Source organism: Anopheles coluzzii, chromosome 3 (genome assembly GCF_943734685.1).
Source record: "Anopheles coluzzii chromosome 3, AcolN3, whole genome shotgun sequence".
Classification (NCBI taxonomy): domain Eukaryota; kingdom Metazoa; phylum Arthropoda; class Insecta; order Diptera; family Culicidae; genus Anopheles; species Anopheles coluzzii.
In genome coordinates, this window is record NC_064671.1 from 87,427,221 (window position 1) to 87,440,861 (window position 13,641).

A 13,641-nucleotide genomic window follows, 5' to 3' on the forward strand; every position below is an offset into this window, starting at 1 on the left:
GTTTTGGAATCTCAAAAACGTAATTCCCTTTTAATTAAATTAGTTTGTTTGGTACTTTATCTTTATTTTGTTTTAATACAAAATTGACCTAAACTTACAAAACACAAAACAAAACAACCGCGTGTTCAACCCCCTTATGCATTGTAATGCAGTGTCAGCCACCCCAAAAATCAATGTCATTGCGATGTACACGCGCGCAACATAGTGCACACGGGCGTTGATTTTGGGCACCCCTCTCTCTCTCTCTACAAAGCGTGACTCCAGACGGCCCCCTAGCAACGGTTGCCAAAACAATTCTACTGCGATGGAACGTATGCATTTTCCCCATTTTCCCTCACAAGCACCTGACATCGAGCCAGTTCGGTGTTGCTTCGCACGTGAGAGGAGCGCGTTTTTCCTTGTTTTCCTTGGCACACAAAGACCTTAGTTTACACCGGACGGTTAAGTTTTTAGCGAATAGTGAATGTGTTGATTTATATTTTACCGATTTTTATTTGTAATGAAACTAACAAAAAGGTGCTCTGTGCGAGTAATGTAGCCACCAAATCAGTGCAGCGTGTTATGCAACGTGTGCGCCCAGTAGTGCCTTCACCGGAAGTACAGCCCGTCCAACATGGACAGCGGTGGCGAGGCTGAAAGGTGGTGAACTTTTGACGGCAACTTCAACACCCTGCCACTGAAGTACTAGAAAGTGGCCATAAAACAGGGTGTGTCCACCACCGCGCAGTCCCTCAAACTCCTAATTCCCACCAAACGGTAGAAGTGGCCGCACACAGCCAGCATAAAACACAATGTTGACCTTTCACCAAAGCGCACGACGACGAGCGTGACGGGCGAACACGAGCACGCTTGACGTAAAACCGCAACCAGTAACTTGGTATATCCTTGGCGGTCTGGATACTCCACGGTACCTCCCAACCGCCCCAAGAAGCAGGAGTAGCAGAGGCGAAGAGTTTGTGTGTGATCAATATCTCCTGTACCTCGTCCTTAGTCCTCTTGCTCTCACGGGCAAAAGAGTTTGGATGTGATACTGGTGAAATCCTAAAACGCGGACCAGAAGTGTGTGTGCTGTTGCTTGAACACTACCGTTGTGGTTGGGTGGCAAATCGGTGCCGTTGCCACCATGGGGCTGTTCGATAAGCTGGCCAACATGCTGAAGATGAAAAAGGAGCAGATCAACATACTGGTGGTGGGATTGAACAACAGCGGCAAGTCGACGATAGTGAACCATTTCAAAAATCCGAACGAACGAACGTCGATCGTGGTACCGACGGTGGGATTCAGTGTGGAGCGATTTGAAAGTGAGTACCAACTGCTTACACTAAACTGTAGTACATTTCTTATCATCAGTCCTACCATTCATGTTCGAAACAATTGCGCCCCTGTTAAGCGGGAGCATGATAAGATGAGCACTAAAAGAAAGTTCCAAGTCACCAAGGACGTATCGATTTTACCCGACTAATTTAAGCATGACACCGGAGCGTAATCAAAGCAAGCGCAAGTGTGACCGTACCTCGCCTACTATTAGGCTTGGTTAAAGTGGAAAATTGCTTAACTATGGCGTCCAATTAAATGATGGACCGAGTGGAAGATGATGAAGCGAATTGTGCAAGTTTCTTACTCGTCGACAAATTAATGTACACGGAACTCTGTTTTCTGACAGCATACAAGCAAGCAACACCTTTTAAATGTACCTTAAACGCAATAATGTTTAATAATCATATTGATTCTCGTAATTAGCTAGATTAGCTGTGAATCAAGAGCTATCTAAGACGAGGACAACGATCATTTGGAGCACTGACAAAAAATAAAAAAAATTGGATTTATTATTTTGAAAGCCCTTCTGCAGTTTTAAAAAATATTATCTATCTATTCTATTATCTATTATCTAGTAAAAAAGGGAGCCATCACGATCGCATGAACACTAAGTTGTCCGCAGTTCAGAATACAACACAATTCCAACATGAATGTGAAATCTTATAGGAATCCAATACAAGAATGACCCTTTCAATTAGGGATGTGCAGACTGAGCAAGAGTGAACGATTTGAAGGCTGCAAGTGAATGTGCATGGATGTTAATGTCAGATCGTAGATTTTGTAGGAATCTCTTCGCTATTATCGGATTTTATTAACCACCTACAGGAGAGTAAAGTGCCAAAAACATAAGTTATTATTCGACGCAGCCAAGGAGTAAATTGAATCCCAAAATGAAGTCTTCAATTGGCCCAGAAAGTGAGTGAGTTAAATTCGTAAACAGTGAGTCACTGGGTAGTTCAGAGAATGAATTGGTATATTCCTGTAGGTGGGAATTTTTAGTCGGCATAGACAGATTCATATCTCTATTGCCACTCTTCTACTCTGATTCAATTATCTAAAAAGAGTAAGAGATCATAATCTCGAATATGAAACATCATTGATAACTGTATAATCTTGAAGCTATGACTGATCTTGAAGTGCCCTGATTGGTCCTATTTCTTTGTTTATTTTTTGCTAAAATATTTAAAATTTATTTCGTCATACTATTGCACAAATCTCTCAAAACAATCCAAGAAATGCAAATCAAGCTAAGAACACACATGCAGCTGATCAATATTTCAACAACAATCAGAATGGAATGCGCCATAAAGCAAAGATTGCATAAACAAAACTTCGCACGTGACGCGGAACTACTGGCATGCCTGTCCCCTATTCGAAATTATCAATTTAAATCCACCATTACCTTATCTAGAACGTTAAGCAAACCTCCACAGCAAGGAAGGAGGCTTGGTCGGCAAACATTGCCCATGAATATTTATCACTGCACTTCTACGGCGAGCAACGGCACGGGGACAAGCTCAACCATCGCACCCCGCGTACGGAGAAGCGTACGTTGAAGGCTCAATCAATCTTGCTTGTTTTGTTTTCCGGCTTGAGAACTTGGTATACTTGAGAAATTAAAACGGAACCACAGAAGCTCTTGAAATAATACCGGCTTACCTTCGCGGTGGGGTGGTGTTGTTGCTGCTGCTGGGCCGCCGCGGCTCACGTGCGGAAGTTTGTTGTTCGAAGTGTGAATGAAATATGCAACACATATGGTGTTGTGGTAGCAGCTAGACTAATGTTGTGAAATCTCTGCGAGACACAATCGAATGTTTCGAGTGCACTCACTACCTTATCAGCTATATAGGACGCCCCATGGAGGGTCGTTGAAAGTTATGCTCAAGCAATGAGTCAGTCTCATGCTCGACCGATAAGAAATGTTGTGCATTTACTGCACCTCAAAATTTTGGAACAAACAAAAGAAAGGCAACATTTTGATAATGGAAGCTGATATTTATTTGGCAACAAGAAAAACAAATGTTCATTTTGTTACGCTCGAATGCATAAAACATTAAAACACACATTGCACGAGAGATATGAGACGTTGGCACAGGGCGTTCTAGAAAATTACTCGTAATCGGTCGTCGTGCGCACGTACACATTGCCGGAGGGCATCGAGACGCGTTCGATTCCGTTCGGGAACAGTTTGTCTGCGTCCTCCTCGCTTACGCTGGGCAGTATCATGACCTTCGTGCCGGGCTGAATCGAAACCACCGAAACCAGAACAATGCGATTAACAACATCAACAAAAATACACGACTCATTATCGCAGTAGGCTGGCGGACTTCTCTCAACTTACCGTCCAGTTAGCAGGCGTTGCAATCACCTTCAATCGGTCTGTCAGCTGTAGCGAATCGATGACGCGCAGAATTTCGCTAAAGTGAGAGATATACGCCGAGCACACGTGGTTGATTATTTTGCTAAGCAACATGTACCGCACTTAGCTACACTTACTCGACATTACGCCCCGTAGACGTTGGATAATGCATCGTCAGCCGCACCCGCTTGTCGGGGCTGATGATGAACAGGGCGCGCACCGTTTGCGCCAGCTCCACGTTGTCCTTGTCCTTCTCGTCCAGCATGCCGAACCGGACCGCCAAATCGCGGCTCGGGTCGGCTATGATCGGGTACGGGAAGTTGCCGATAATATCCGGACAGTATGACTTGATGTCCTGTGTTTGATTAGGAGGAGCATTAAAAAAATCAATCTTGGGTCGCATATGAGATCAACAACACACTCACATTAACCCAGTCCACGTGACACTTGAGATCATCCACCGAATGCGCCAGGACCTTCACATTGCGCTTTTCGAAATGCTCCTGATGTACCGCAATGCGTCCGAGTTCCGTCGTACAGACTGGCGTGAAATCGGCCGGATGCGAGAATAAAACGCACCAACTAGCGAAAGAAATAAACATACATTGTATCACTTTGTGGAGTTTTTGAAGGACAACGCTTGAAGCTGAACACTCACGAATCACCGATCCATTCGTAGAAATCGATCGGTCCCTTGGTGGAATCCGCCTGAAAGTTGGGAATGGTCGCTCCGATACGCATGATGGTAAAAGGCCTTGGTTGTCTGCTTTCGTGTGCTCTCGGCTTGAAACACAACACTGTACTGATTGCTCTTGCGCTCCGTATCGACTGATCTGGCGGCTACTTATGTATTGTCTTTGCGTTGACGTTGCGTACCGCAGCTGTTTGATTGTGACGCGCGTAATCAAGTTGCGCTAGGACCAGGAATCACACGGCTCAGCTCACTGTCAAGGGCATACTTCCTGAGCTACCGTTCTAATGTGGGATGCACTCAACCTTCCGGTACTTGAACCACCTGGTAGATGAGCTTAAGGGGCCCATTGTGTCATTTTATTTGATTTATCCACCCCTTCTAGTTTAACCATAATTTCAAACTAAACTATTCTTCCCGTTTCTTTTGCCGGTCATTGTAAAAAAACTAGTTTGCCTTTTAATTCCAGATCAGGGAGTGTTCTTTACCGCGTTCGATATGTCCGGCGCCACGCGGTACCGCAGCCTGTGGGAGCATCACTTCAAATCCTGCCAGGGAATAGTGTTTGTGATCGATTCCAGCGATCGGATGCGGTTGGGTAAGTAGCAAAGAGCACTACATTCTGGTAACACATTTTTAATTTCCTTTTTTATCTATTCCCTTTTTCCCCCCGAAACAGTGGTTGTGAAGGACGAACTGGAAATTCTACTACAGCACCCAGACATTGCCAATCGGCGCGTGCCCATCCTTTTCTTTGCCAACAAGATGGACTGCACCGATGCGCTGTCGAGCGTGAAGATTGCGGCCGGGCTGGGGCTGGAAAAGATCAAAGACAAACCGTGGCACATTAGCTCGAGCAATGCGCTTACCGGGGAGGGGCTGCAGGATGGCGTCCAGTGGATGGTGCATCAGATCAGAGAGTGTGTAGCGAACAGCAAGGAGCATCGGTAGAGTAATTTGGGTGTAGCGTGTGGTGATGACATTTTCGGCGCAATTACTCACTCAGCGCCATCATCATGATTGAGTTATGTGATCTCTTTTATCCTGAATAAAGTTTAAGCTTAGCTATGTTTTGAAAAGTGTGGGAGAAATAATGGAGTTTTAGAAAGGATGTGGCTTTTGGTGGGGCGTGCAACGATGGACGAATAATGATGTACAGTAAGTTTTCAAAAGAAGAAATAGAATTAAAGGAAAATTATAGCAAATCACACTTTTTAATCAATCAAAATCAAATAGAGGATTTAAATTATAAAATCGGTTACAACTTGTGTAGCCTTTCGTAGTCTTGACAGTACAGGACTCAAATAATTTAATTATTTTATTATATTGGTATTAAGGATAATTCATATTAGTCACAATTCGCCTACTGGCGATAAGTTGATCATTTCTGATCTAATTATCGTTTTATACGATTAAAATCCATCCACGTGCTACATTGCGCTACAGTAACGGATTTGTGTAGACTTTCTTTCAAATATTTGAATATTTTTCCAAATGTCAAAACGTTGCCAACGAGCCCTGCAATTTTGTCGTGTGGGCAAACTGTCAACGCCAGATGATTGGTGAATGTTTTGGTTTTGCATAACATCTCACAACACACACGCACCGGCTGGCTTGTGCAGTGTTTCGGTGATTTTCCCAAATCGAATCCGAACTTTTATTGACCACCGACAAAACCATAAAACAATCCACCATTCCGGCAATGGCACCGATCGTTCTGAAGGGAAGAAACTACGCCCTGCTCGTCGGCGGCATCGTGGGCTTCATCGCACTGGCCTGCTATCCAATCATCGTGCATCCGATGCTGCATCCGGAGGAATACAGTAAACACACACCCAGCAGTGGGTTGGGTTGAATTTCGATTACTAATTGTTTGGTTTTCTGTTTCACCCGTAGAAAAAGCGCAACAGGTCAACCGAGCGGGTATCAAGCAGGAAGAAATCCAGCCAGGAAGTATGACCTCAACCGGCACTTTGTCTTTGAGTGGAGTTAAAATTCTAACTCGAATACGTCTGTTTCCCTTTTCTCTTTCGCAGACATGCGAGTCTGGAGTGATCCCTTCAAACCGCGGGAAGACATTAAGCGATAAACAAAGCTCATCCAGTAGAGGAGATTTGCCGTTTCGTTTACGTACTACACCTCCCAATAACGTAAACGGTACGTTGATTCTCTTTAAGTAGTAGCTTAATACGAGGCACGGTGAATGTTTGAGTTTGTGTTTTTGTGAGGAGAATAATAAGTTTTAGATGTAAATTTTGGCATTTTGAGTATTAGCCCACTTTGGGTTTGAAGTGTGATGTACGGTGGAAAGAAATCAAAGGTTTCTTTATTTATTTTATGTATCAAGCAGCTCAACAATCAAGGCAGTTGAACCGGCCCAGAACCTTTGACATCATCACGGGAAACAAAATTTGGCAACAGCGGTCGTAGTTTATTTTTAAACATTCACATTTATTAATTCACGCCATTCCTTGTCTGACTATTTAGCTCTGCTCGTCTGACCCTACGGTGGTTGCCTTATTACTGCCGGCATTGCAGTCTACTGCAATTACGCGCTACAATACATATGAAGTACTAGAATTAAGACCCGAAAAACTCATCAAACAACGCTGTATGATGTTAGTGTTTAACCGCTACGCGTTAAGATTAAATATTGAAGCCCATGTCCCGCATGCACTGTTTATGTTTCTCTATCAGCTCGGAGCACTTTTCCTCCCCGTTCTCCATTATGCACGCATCGCGGGCCCTTTTCGTCTCGGGACAGGCACAGCACGCTTTGCACTTGGGCTTTTCTTTGGTGGTCGCTGGTGTGCTGGATGTGTCCACCGTCGAGGCGGCTACGTGCGGCATCAAACTGACCGACTGACCCATTGTAATTTGGCGGTATATCGGTAGGACTCGGCGCTTTGGCACTGCGGCAGATCTGAAACACAAAAGCATGTGACATAAGCGGGCGGGTTCAGAATGCTTCGGGACGAGGGCACCGGAATCGAGACTTACATAGCAAATATCTTTACCTCCTTAAAGGGAAGATAATTTACGGATATATATTACAACAACAATTTCACAATGCACGTAATGTGGGGATCTTTTTTTGATAAATTTCAAGGTAATCTTTGTGTGCGCCGATCGGTATTCGGTGTGTGTTGACACAATTGACATTCAAAAGAGCTGTAGCAAAAGGCGAATGAACGAAAGGTTGGTTCATTGGTAGATTTCCCAATTGGCAATTTGAGCCACACTGAACCAACAGAAATGAGTTACCCTTGTGTCGTATATGAGTTCCACAGACTGGAAGAAAATCTTTCGAAATTTCATTTTCAATAATCGGTATTTTCTTCGCTACATTGCGGCTACTGCCTATACACACACATCGACGCCTGTTATCAAACTGAATCTCAAAATGGCAACATGCCAAATGCTGAGAAGAAACCTCCTCTATAATCCACCTTGATTACTGCCTATTATCTATTATTACTGTCAATAGCATTTTAACAACAAAAAGAAAAACCACAAGTGAGTTACCAATTTGTCTGCATGTGATTTTGTCAACATGGCACTCAGCTTGTACGTCAGGCGCACTCTCTCGATGGTTCGTTGCAAGGTGGTAAAACATATCAGATGGTAGAAAAGGATCACTGGGTGGTCGCCATAGTTGAGGGTCTTTACGTCATTTTAAAACCGTTAATCGTTGGTTTCCACACACAAAGCATAGCCAATAGAATAGATTTCTTTATTGCTACGTGCATTTTTGTATGTCTATCGATTTTATCGAAAAAATGAGATATACAGGCGGTCCCCGAGATACACGGTTAATGGGGACCAAAAACGGCCACAAAATACCGCGTATCTCGAATTTCCGCGTAAGTCGAATCTCGTGATTTCCAGCTAAAATATCACAAATTTTCGTGTAATTTTGCAAGTAAGGGGTGGTTTTAGTCACTTTATGAATTATTTGATATTATTCTGACTGAATATAACTGTTTTAAACCTTTTTAAATAGTTTTTAACATTTGATCAAAACGGAAATTATTTGGCAATTTGCAATTGATGTGTCAAATCAGTACAATTTGCTCAAAGAATTGTCAAATTTAGAAAACCTCGTATAACCGAATCCGCGTATAAGAGGTACCGTGTATCTCGGGGACCGCCTGTATTCACAAAAGATTTGATTATTTTTTCAGTCACAAACTTTAAAATCATGTGATTAAGTGTTCTATTTCACTTAAATTATCCATGTGTCTTGTAGATGATGAAGAATGAATGTGAAAATCGAAGAAAAGCGTTAGATAAATTATATGAACAAATTTAAAAAATGTAAACAAAGTTTGAATCCTGGAGACCTTACGTCAAATGGCGAATTGTCAAAATGCTCTAAATTCCACCACCTGATCTTTTTAATCCACCTTGACTCGCACGGACAAGCCATCATCTACCACTAGCCCACCGACTTCATTATTCGGGTGTCGCTCCAACAGGAACAAAGTGTGTGCGTGTGTTGCGTGCGAGTGTGCCTACGTTCGCTACGGTTTTTTTCCTTCCTTTTGCGTGTACAGTAATTAGGTGAAACCAAGTTGTATTTTCCGTTCCCCGCTGTTACCATGGCTTACAATCTAGTGAACGTCGTCAAATCTACCTCCTCCCTGACGGGAACGCTCGCCAAAACCGGTAAGTGGTGGCCATCGGCCGCAGATGGATGATCAAAATCTGGCCGCATCATCGCGCAACAATGGACTTTGACTTTCGGCCATTGGAACGGAATGTTACCGATCGAATAGCTCCAGAGAAGAGGTGTTTTAACATATTTCACATGCCATCGTTTAAAGATCGATGTCGCCCGCCTGCTTGGATAACAGGACTGTCTCAACGGGAATGTATGCTAGTCCACCCCGTACTTTTGATCTCTCGCACAAAGTAGAAAGTTCAAAGTCCAACGCATCAACACGGCGATGTGCAACCAACACCACCACACCGGGCACGTCATCGGATGGAGCATACACGGAGCGAGAGCCAACGGGGGGGGTTTTGTTTTGAAATCATCGCCGCCTACCTACCCCGTGCTCTACCCAAAAACGGCTGGTGCTGGCTGTTACATGACCGAGCGCGCTCCTCTTTATCAGCAACCCGGACATCGGTCAATCCTGTCGGCGATATTTTGCTTCCCTTTGGGCATGTTTATCTCCTTTCTTAATCGCACGAGTCCATCACGGTTTTTTTCTTCTTCTTTTTTTTTGGTGTCTGTACTTAGACACACCAACGTGATCAGAGATTTAGTTTACCTAGAAATTATACCCCTGACCTTATCAATACCCACCCACTTAGGGGAGGGAGAAATGTGCAACACCGCCGGCGCTTTTTGTGCTGACTTGGGAAACGTGCACGTCCCACCAGTTCTAAACATGTTTGTTTTCTGACTCTTTTTTTTGCAGCCCTTCGTAGCATCAGCACTAGCAACACTGTGTACGAGCCGCGCCGTTTGCCGGACAAGACGGGCAAGAATGTAGTGCTGGTCGATGGTGTCCGTACGCCCTTCCTAACGTCCGGCTCGGACTACTCGAAGCTGATGCCGCACGAGCTAGCCCGTCATTCGCTGCTGTAAGAAAATCGCTTTCCCCCTCGATTTGTAAAAGAACCTCATAATCATAAACCATTGCTGCTTTTCCCCATCTTCCGCAGGAGCCTGCTGCGCAAAACGAAGGTAGACAAGGAGGTGATCGACTACATCGTGTACGGCACGGTCATTCAGGAGGTGAAAACGTCCAACATTGCCCGCGAAGCGGCTCTCAGCGCCGGGTTTAGCAACAAAACGCCGGCCCACACCGTCACGATGGCCTGCATCAGCTCGAACCAGGCCATCACGACCGGTATGGGGCTAATTGCGACCGGCACGTACGACGCGATCGTGGCCGGCGGTGTCGAGTTCATGTCGGACGTCCCGATCCGCCACAGCCGCAAGATGCGGTCGCTGATGCTGCGCGCCAACAAGGCGAAAACGTTGGGCCAGCGGCTCCAGCTGCTGTCCACGATTCGGCCGGACTTTTTCGCCCCCGAGCTGCCGGCGGTGGCCGAATTCTCGTCCGGCGAAACGATGGGCCACTCGGCGGATCGGCTCGCGGCGGCTTTCAACGCGTCGCGCCAGGAGCAGGACGATTATGCGCTCCGGTCGCACACGCTCGCGAAGGAAGCGCAGGACAAGGGCTACTTCACCGATCTGGTCCCGTTCAAGGTGTCCGGGGTGGACAAAACGATCGAGAAGGACAACGGGATCCGCGTGTCGACGAAGGAATCGCTCGCGAAGCTGAAGCCGGCGTTCGTGAAACCGTACGGCACGGTGACCGCTGCCAATGCGTCCTTCTTGACCGACGGTGCGTCCGCCTGTCTGGTGATGACGGAGGAGAAGGCCAAGGCGCTCGGCTTGCGCCCGAAGGCGTACCTGCGCGACTTCCTGTACGTGTCGCAGGACCCGATCGATCAGCTGCTGCTCGGACCGGCGTACGGCATCCCGAAGCTGCTGAAGAAGGCGGGTCTCACACTGAAGGACATCGATACGTGGGAAATTCATGAAGCATTTGCTGTACGTGTGGAGTTTTGTTTAATGCGCACAAATCGAAGCGCAATTGTATTTACTTATTTTCTGTTTTCTTCGTTCAACTACAGGGACAAATCATTGCCAACCTGAAAGCGCTCGATTCCGACTACTTCTGCAAGAACTATCTGGGACTGAACGAAAAGTTCGGTGCGCCTGATATGTCCAAGTGGAACAACTGGGGCGGATCGCTCTCCATCGGCCATCCGTTCGCCGCCACCGGCGTTCGTTTGTGCATGCATACGGTGAGTTTGCTTAAGCTTAATGGTTGAAAATTAATTTTTTAAGAAATTTATTTTTTATTAAATATTTACATGTTTTGTAGGCAAACCGTCTGGTGCGCGAAAACGGACAGCTCGGTATGATTGCTGCCTGTGCCGCCGGTGGACAGGGTGTAGCTATGCTGCTCGAACGACACCCCGATGCCAACGCGGAGTAAACCGAGGGTAGATAGCGACAGAGAACATTTATCCCCGAACACACGATCCCACCCTCCCACCAACAAAGTGTCCCCCTACTCCCCCCAAAGTGGATTAGTTAACGCAGGAGAGATATTCTACTTCGACGCTCATATCATGGAGCGATAACACTGATCCCCGTTATATTATTATTATTTGTTTTGTTTGTTTTGTATCCTGCTTTTCTTTTTATTTCTCTACATTAAGACGATCCTAGATCTTAAGAAATTAAACGCTAGGGAAGGAGAACATAATGCTTTCTTTCGTTACGCACTAAGAGATATAGTAGTTATGTTTCCCTTGAAATGCTCGAAAATGAGTTAACAACTTGAATCGCGATGGTGCCGCAATCCTTTTTCTCCTTCTCGGGCGACCCCAGTTGGCCCGACTGGAGAAAGAGGATTGTACCAATTCATCAAAGCTTTCCTTTTCGTTTAGTGTACGATTTAGTTCTGGTGCAAACCGGTTCAAGCGGTTGCACCATGGTTAGGGGGTAAACGATCATATTCGCCTAATTTCTCTTCCATGTTTGAATTGTGCAAGTGGTGTTTCTTGTAAGCTTTAATATATAGAACAATCATCATTTACTATGTATAGCGAAGGTCCAAATACACGAATTTTTGATACACGATAATTATGCAGCTCGGTTAAGCACTTTTTTGTTGCAATGTGTGATGAGAGATGACAGAGAGAGAAAACATAACTGTAGTGAATATGAAAGAAATAGAGCCAAATTGCAAAGTCTGAAGTGAAGTGTAACATTCAGACCATCACGAAATATTTCCTTCCCTTGTTTGCTTCACCTGCTACCAAATTTGCGTTATTTTCAACAGGCACAGGTTTTATGAACTTCTTGCTAAATAATCTTACTAAACTTGGGAATTTTAAAGGGTTTTCCGGGGGACTCTTCCTTGACTCTTTTTGATGGAAAGTGAACTTCATTGGTTGGAAATTGCACTCTATGGTACTCTTTATGCAGGCAGGCTCCTTGGAAATTCTGATTGGATTTGTCCACCAAGGGTGCTATAGAGTCTAATTACCATTAGTTCATACATTAAGTTCATTTCACGTATGAAAGATTCAATAAAGTGTCCCACAGCTATGAGAACTCCTGGGAAAGCCTGTAAGAGGTTGGGGCTTTAATTTTTCTTAACTTGTTTAAACATTTACCCTTGAAGTGACTTATGGCACATGTAATTTGAATATAAACTCTAATTTAGGGAAGAATGATGCGATAAACCCCAGCTTCGATCTATAATTTTACGATCTAGGTTTAGTTGCAGGATTTAAATGACAAACGGCTTGAGAAAAGATACCCTTTTCTTTGCGACTCGGCTCTAATAATGCTCTCATATGAGCAAATATTCAAGTCCGACCAGTTTTTGTACAGCGGTACGGAGCCTGCGTATGCGTAAATGGTGTGTGTTGCGCATTGATTGGCGCTTTTTCAACCTCTACCGTACCGTGTACCGACTGCGGAAGTGGTTCTGCCCACTATCTGTCTCACTATTCGATGGAAGTGCGGAAATTGCTGCTGCAGCTCGTTCCAATTCATCACTCTGGGATGAGTCGTCGCAAGGCGTTTGATGATAATTTCTTGCCACCTCTTACGGATGCTGCAGCCCAGCCGCCAACTGACACTTGCTTATCGCTAATTCTAGCACACAATTCATTCGTTTGTAGTCATGTGGAATTCAAAGGATGGGTTACAAAGACCGTTACAGTCACCAGTAGGGACTATGCTTGGGTACGATCGGTCGAAGAATTGTTGCAGAAATATTTTCCCAACTTCAAACACGAACCAACCGTTAGGTTTCAAAATGTTATATACACACAAGCTTCAGAAAAGACCAATAGCACTATCCAAACTTTTTCAAAAGGAAGTAGAAAAAACACTTCTACAGCTTCACGAATTATGACAGTGTGTTTGGACTTTTAACACACTATCGCTTGTATTTTCCAGATAAGAATCTTTGGGGATTTCCAGCTTAAATATGTCGAATCCATGTAAAATTGATAACAAACTAAGCACATTTGAATTGGTTTGTTATTGGAACCATTTTTAAAATTCATATTTATAAATAAACTGCAATCCCATGTTCTCCAAGCTTCTTCGATCCCATTTTTCCTAATTTGCGCTCATTGGTTAATTAAGATCATCTGCTAAAAAAAATTTCCGATTTGTTAAAAATTATTCTGTAACCTGTGTACACCAATTGAGCCGTTATTT

General features: G+C 44.5%; 6 protein-coding genes across 7 annotated transcripts in view; 4 read left to right on the forward strand and 2 right to left on the reverse strand.

The window, feature by feature from the left end:
• Positions 1-13,641, forward strand: part of LOC120955008 (lissencephaly-1 homolog) — a 233,112-nt gene that overhangs the window by 44,429 nt on the left and 175,042 nt on the right. The window lies entirely within an intron of this gene.
• Positions 99-5,446, forward strand: LOC120958541 (ADP-ribosylation factor-like protein 6). Of its 2 annotated transcripts, none has more exons than XM_040381418.2 (3): positions 99-1,301; positions 4,819-4,965; positions 5,047-5,446. In XM_040381418.2, exons 1-3 carry the CDS (start codon positions 1,124-1,126, stop codon positions 5,316-5,318), a joined length of 597 nt encoding a protein of 198 aa, XP_040237352.1. In that variant the 5' UTR covers positions 99-1,123; the 3' UTR covers positions 5,319-5,446. The 2 variants fall into 2 exon arrangements, with proteins under 2 accessions (XP_040237352.1, XP_040237353.1); XM_040381419.2 differs by having other exon boundaries at positions 108-1,301; positions 4,837-4,965.
• On the reverse strand, positions 3,292-4,511 carry LOC120958540 (peroxiredoxin-6-like). The gene is made up of 5 exons (XM_040381417.2): positions 4,335-4,511; positions 4,102-4,258; positions 3,814-4,031; positions 3,659-3,734; positions 3,292-3,558 (listed from the first exon to the last, which is right to left on the reverse strand). Exons 1-5 carry the CDS (start codon positions 4,415-4,417, stop codon positions 3,427-3,429), a joined length of 666 nt encoding a protein of 221 aa, XP_040237351.1. The 5' UTR covers positions 4,418-4,511; the 3' UTR covers positions 3,292-3,426.
• On the forward strand, positions 5,931-6,620 carry LOC120958633 (small integral membrane protein 20-like). Its single transcript, XM_040381573.2, has 3 exons — positions 5,931-6,190; positions 6,264-6,320; positions 6,404-6,620. Exons 1-3 carry the CDS (start codon positions 6,070-6,072, stop codon positions 6,454-6,456), a joined length of 231 nt encoding a protein of 76 aa, XP_040237507.1. The 5' UTR covers positions 5,931-6,069; the 3' UTR covers positions 6,457-6,620.
• On the reverse strand, positions 6,798-7,546 carry LOC120958634 (cytochrome c oxidase copper chaperone). The gene is made up of 2 exons (XM_040381574.2): positions 7,368-7,546; positions 6,798-7,290 (listed from the first exon to the last, which is right to left on the reverse strand). The coding sequence occupies exon 2, from the start codon at positions 7,236-7,238 to the stop codon at positions 7,014-7,016; it is 225 nt and encodes a 74-aa protein (XP_040237508.1). The 5' UTR covers positions 7,239-7,290; positions 7,368-7,546; the 3' UTR covers positions 6,798-7,013.
• On the forward strand, positions 8,802-12,045 carry LOC120957318 (trifunctional enzyme subunit beta, mitochondrial). The gene is made up of 5 exons (XM_040379463.2): positions 8,802-9,035; positions 9,797-9,962; positions 10,044-10,941; positions 11,025-11,198; positions 11,279-12,045. The coding sequence occupies exons 1-5, from the start codon at positions 8,969-8,971 to the stop codon at positions 11,390-11,392; spliced, it is 1,419 nt and encodes a 472-aa protein (XP_040235397.2). The 5' UTR covers positions 8,802-8,968; the 3' UTR covers positions 11,393-12,045.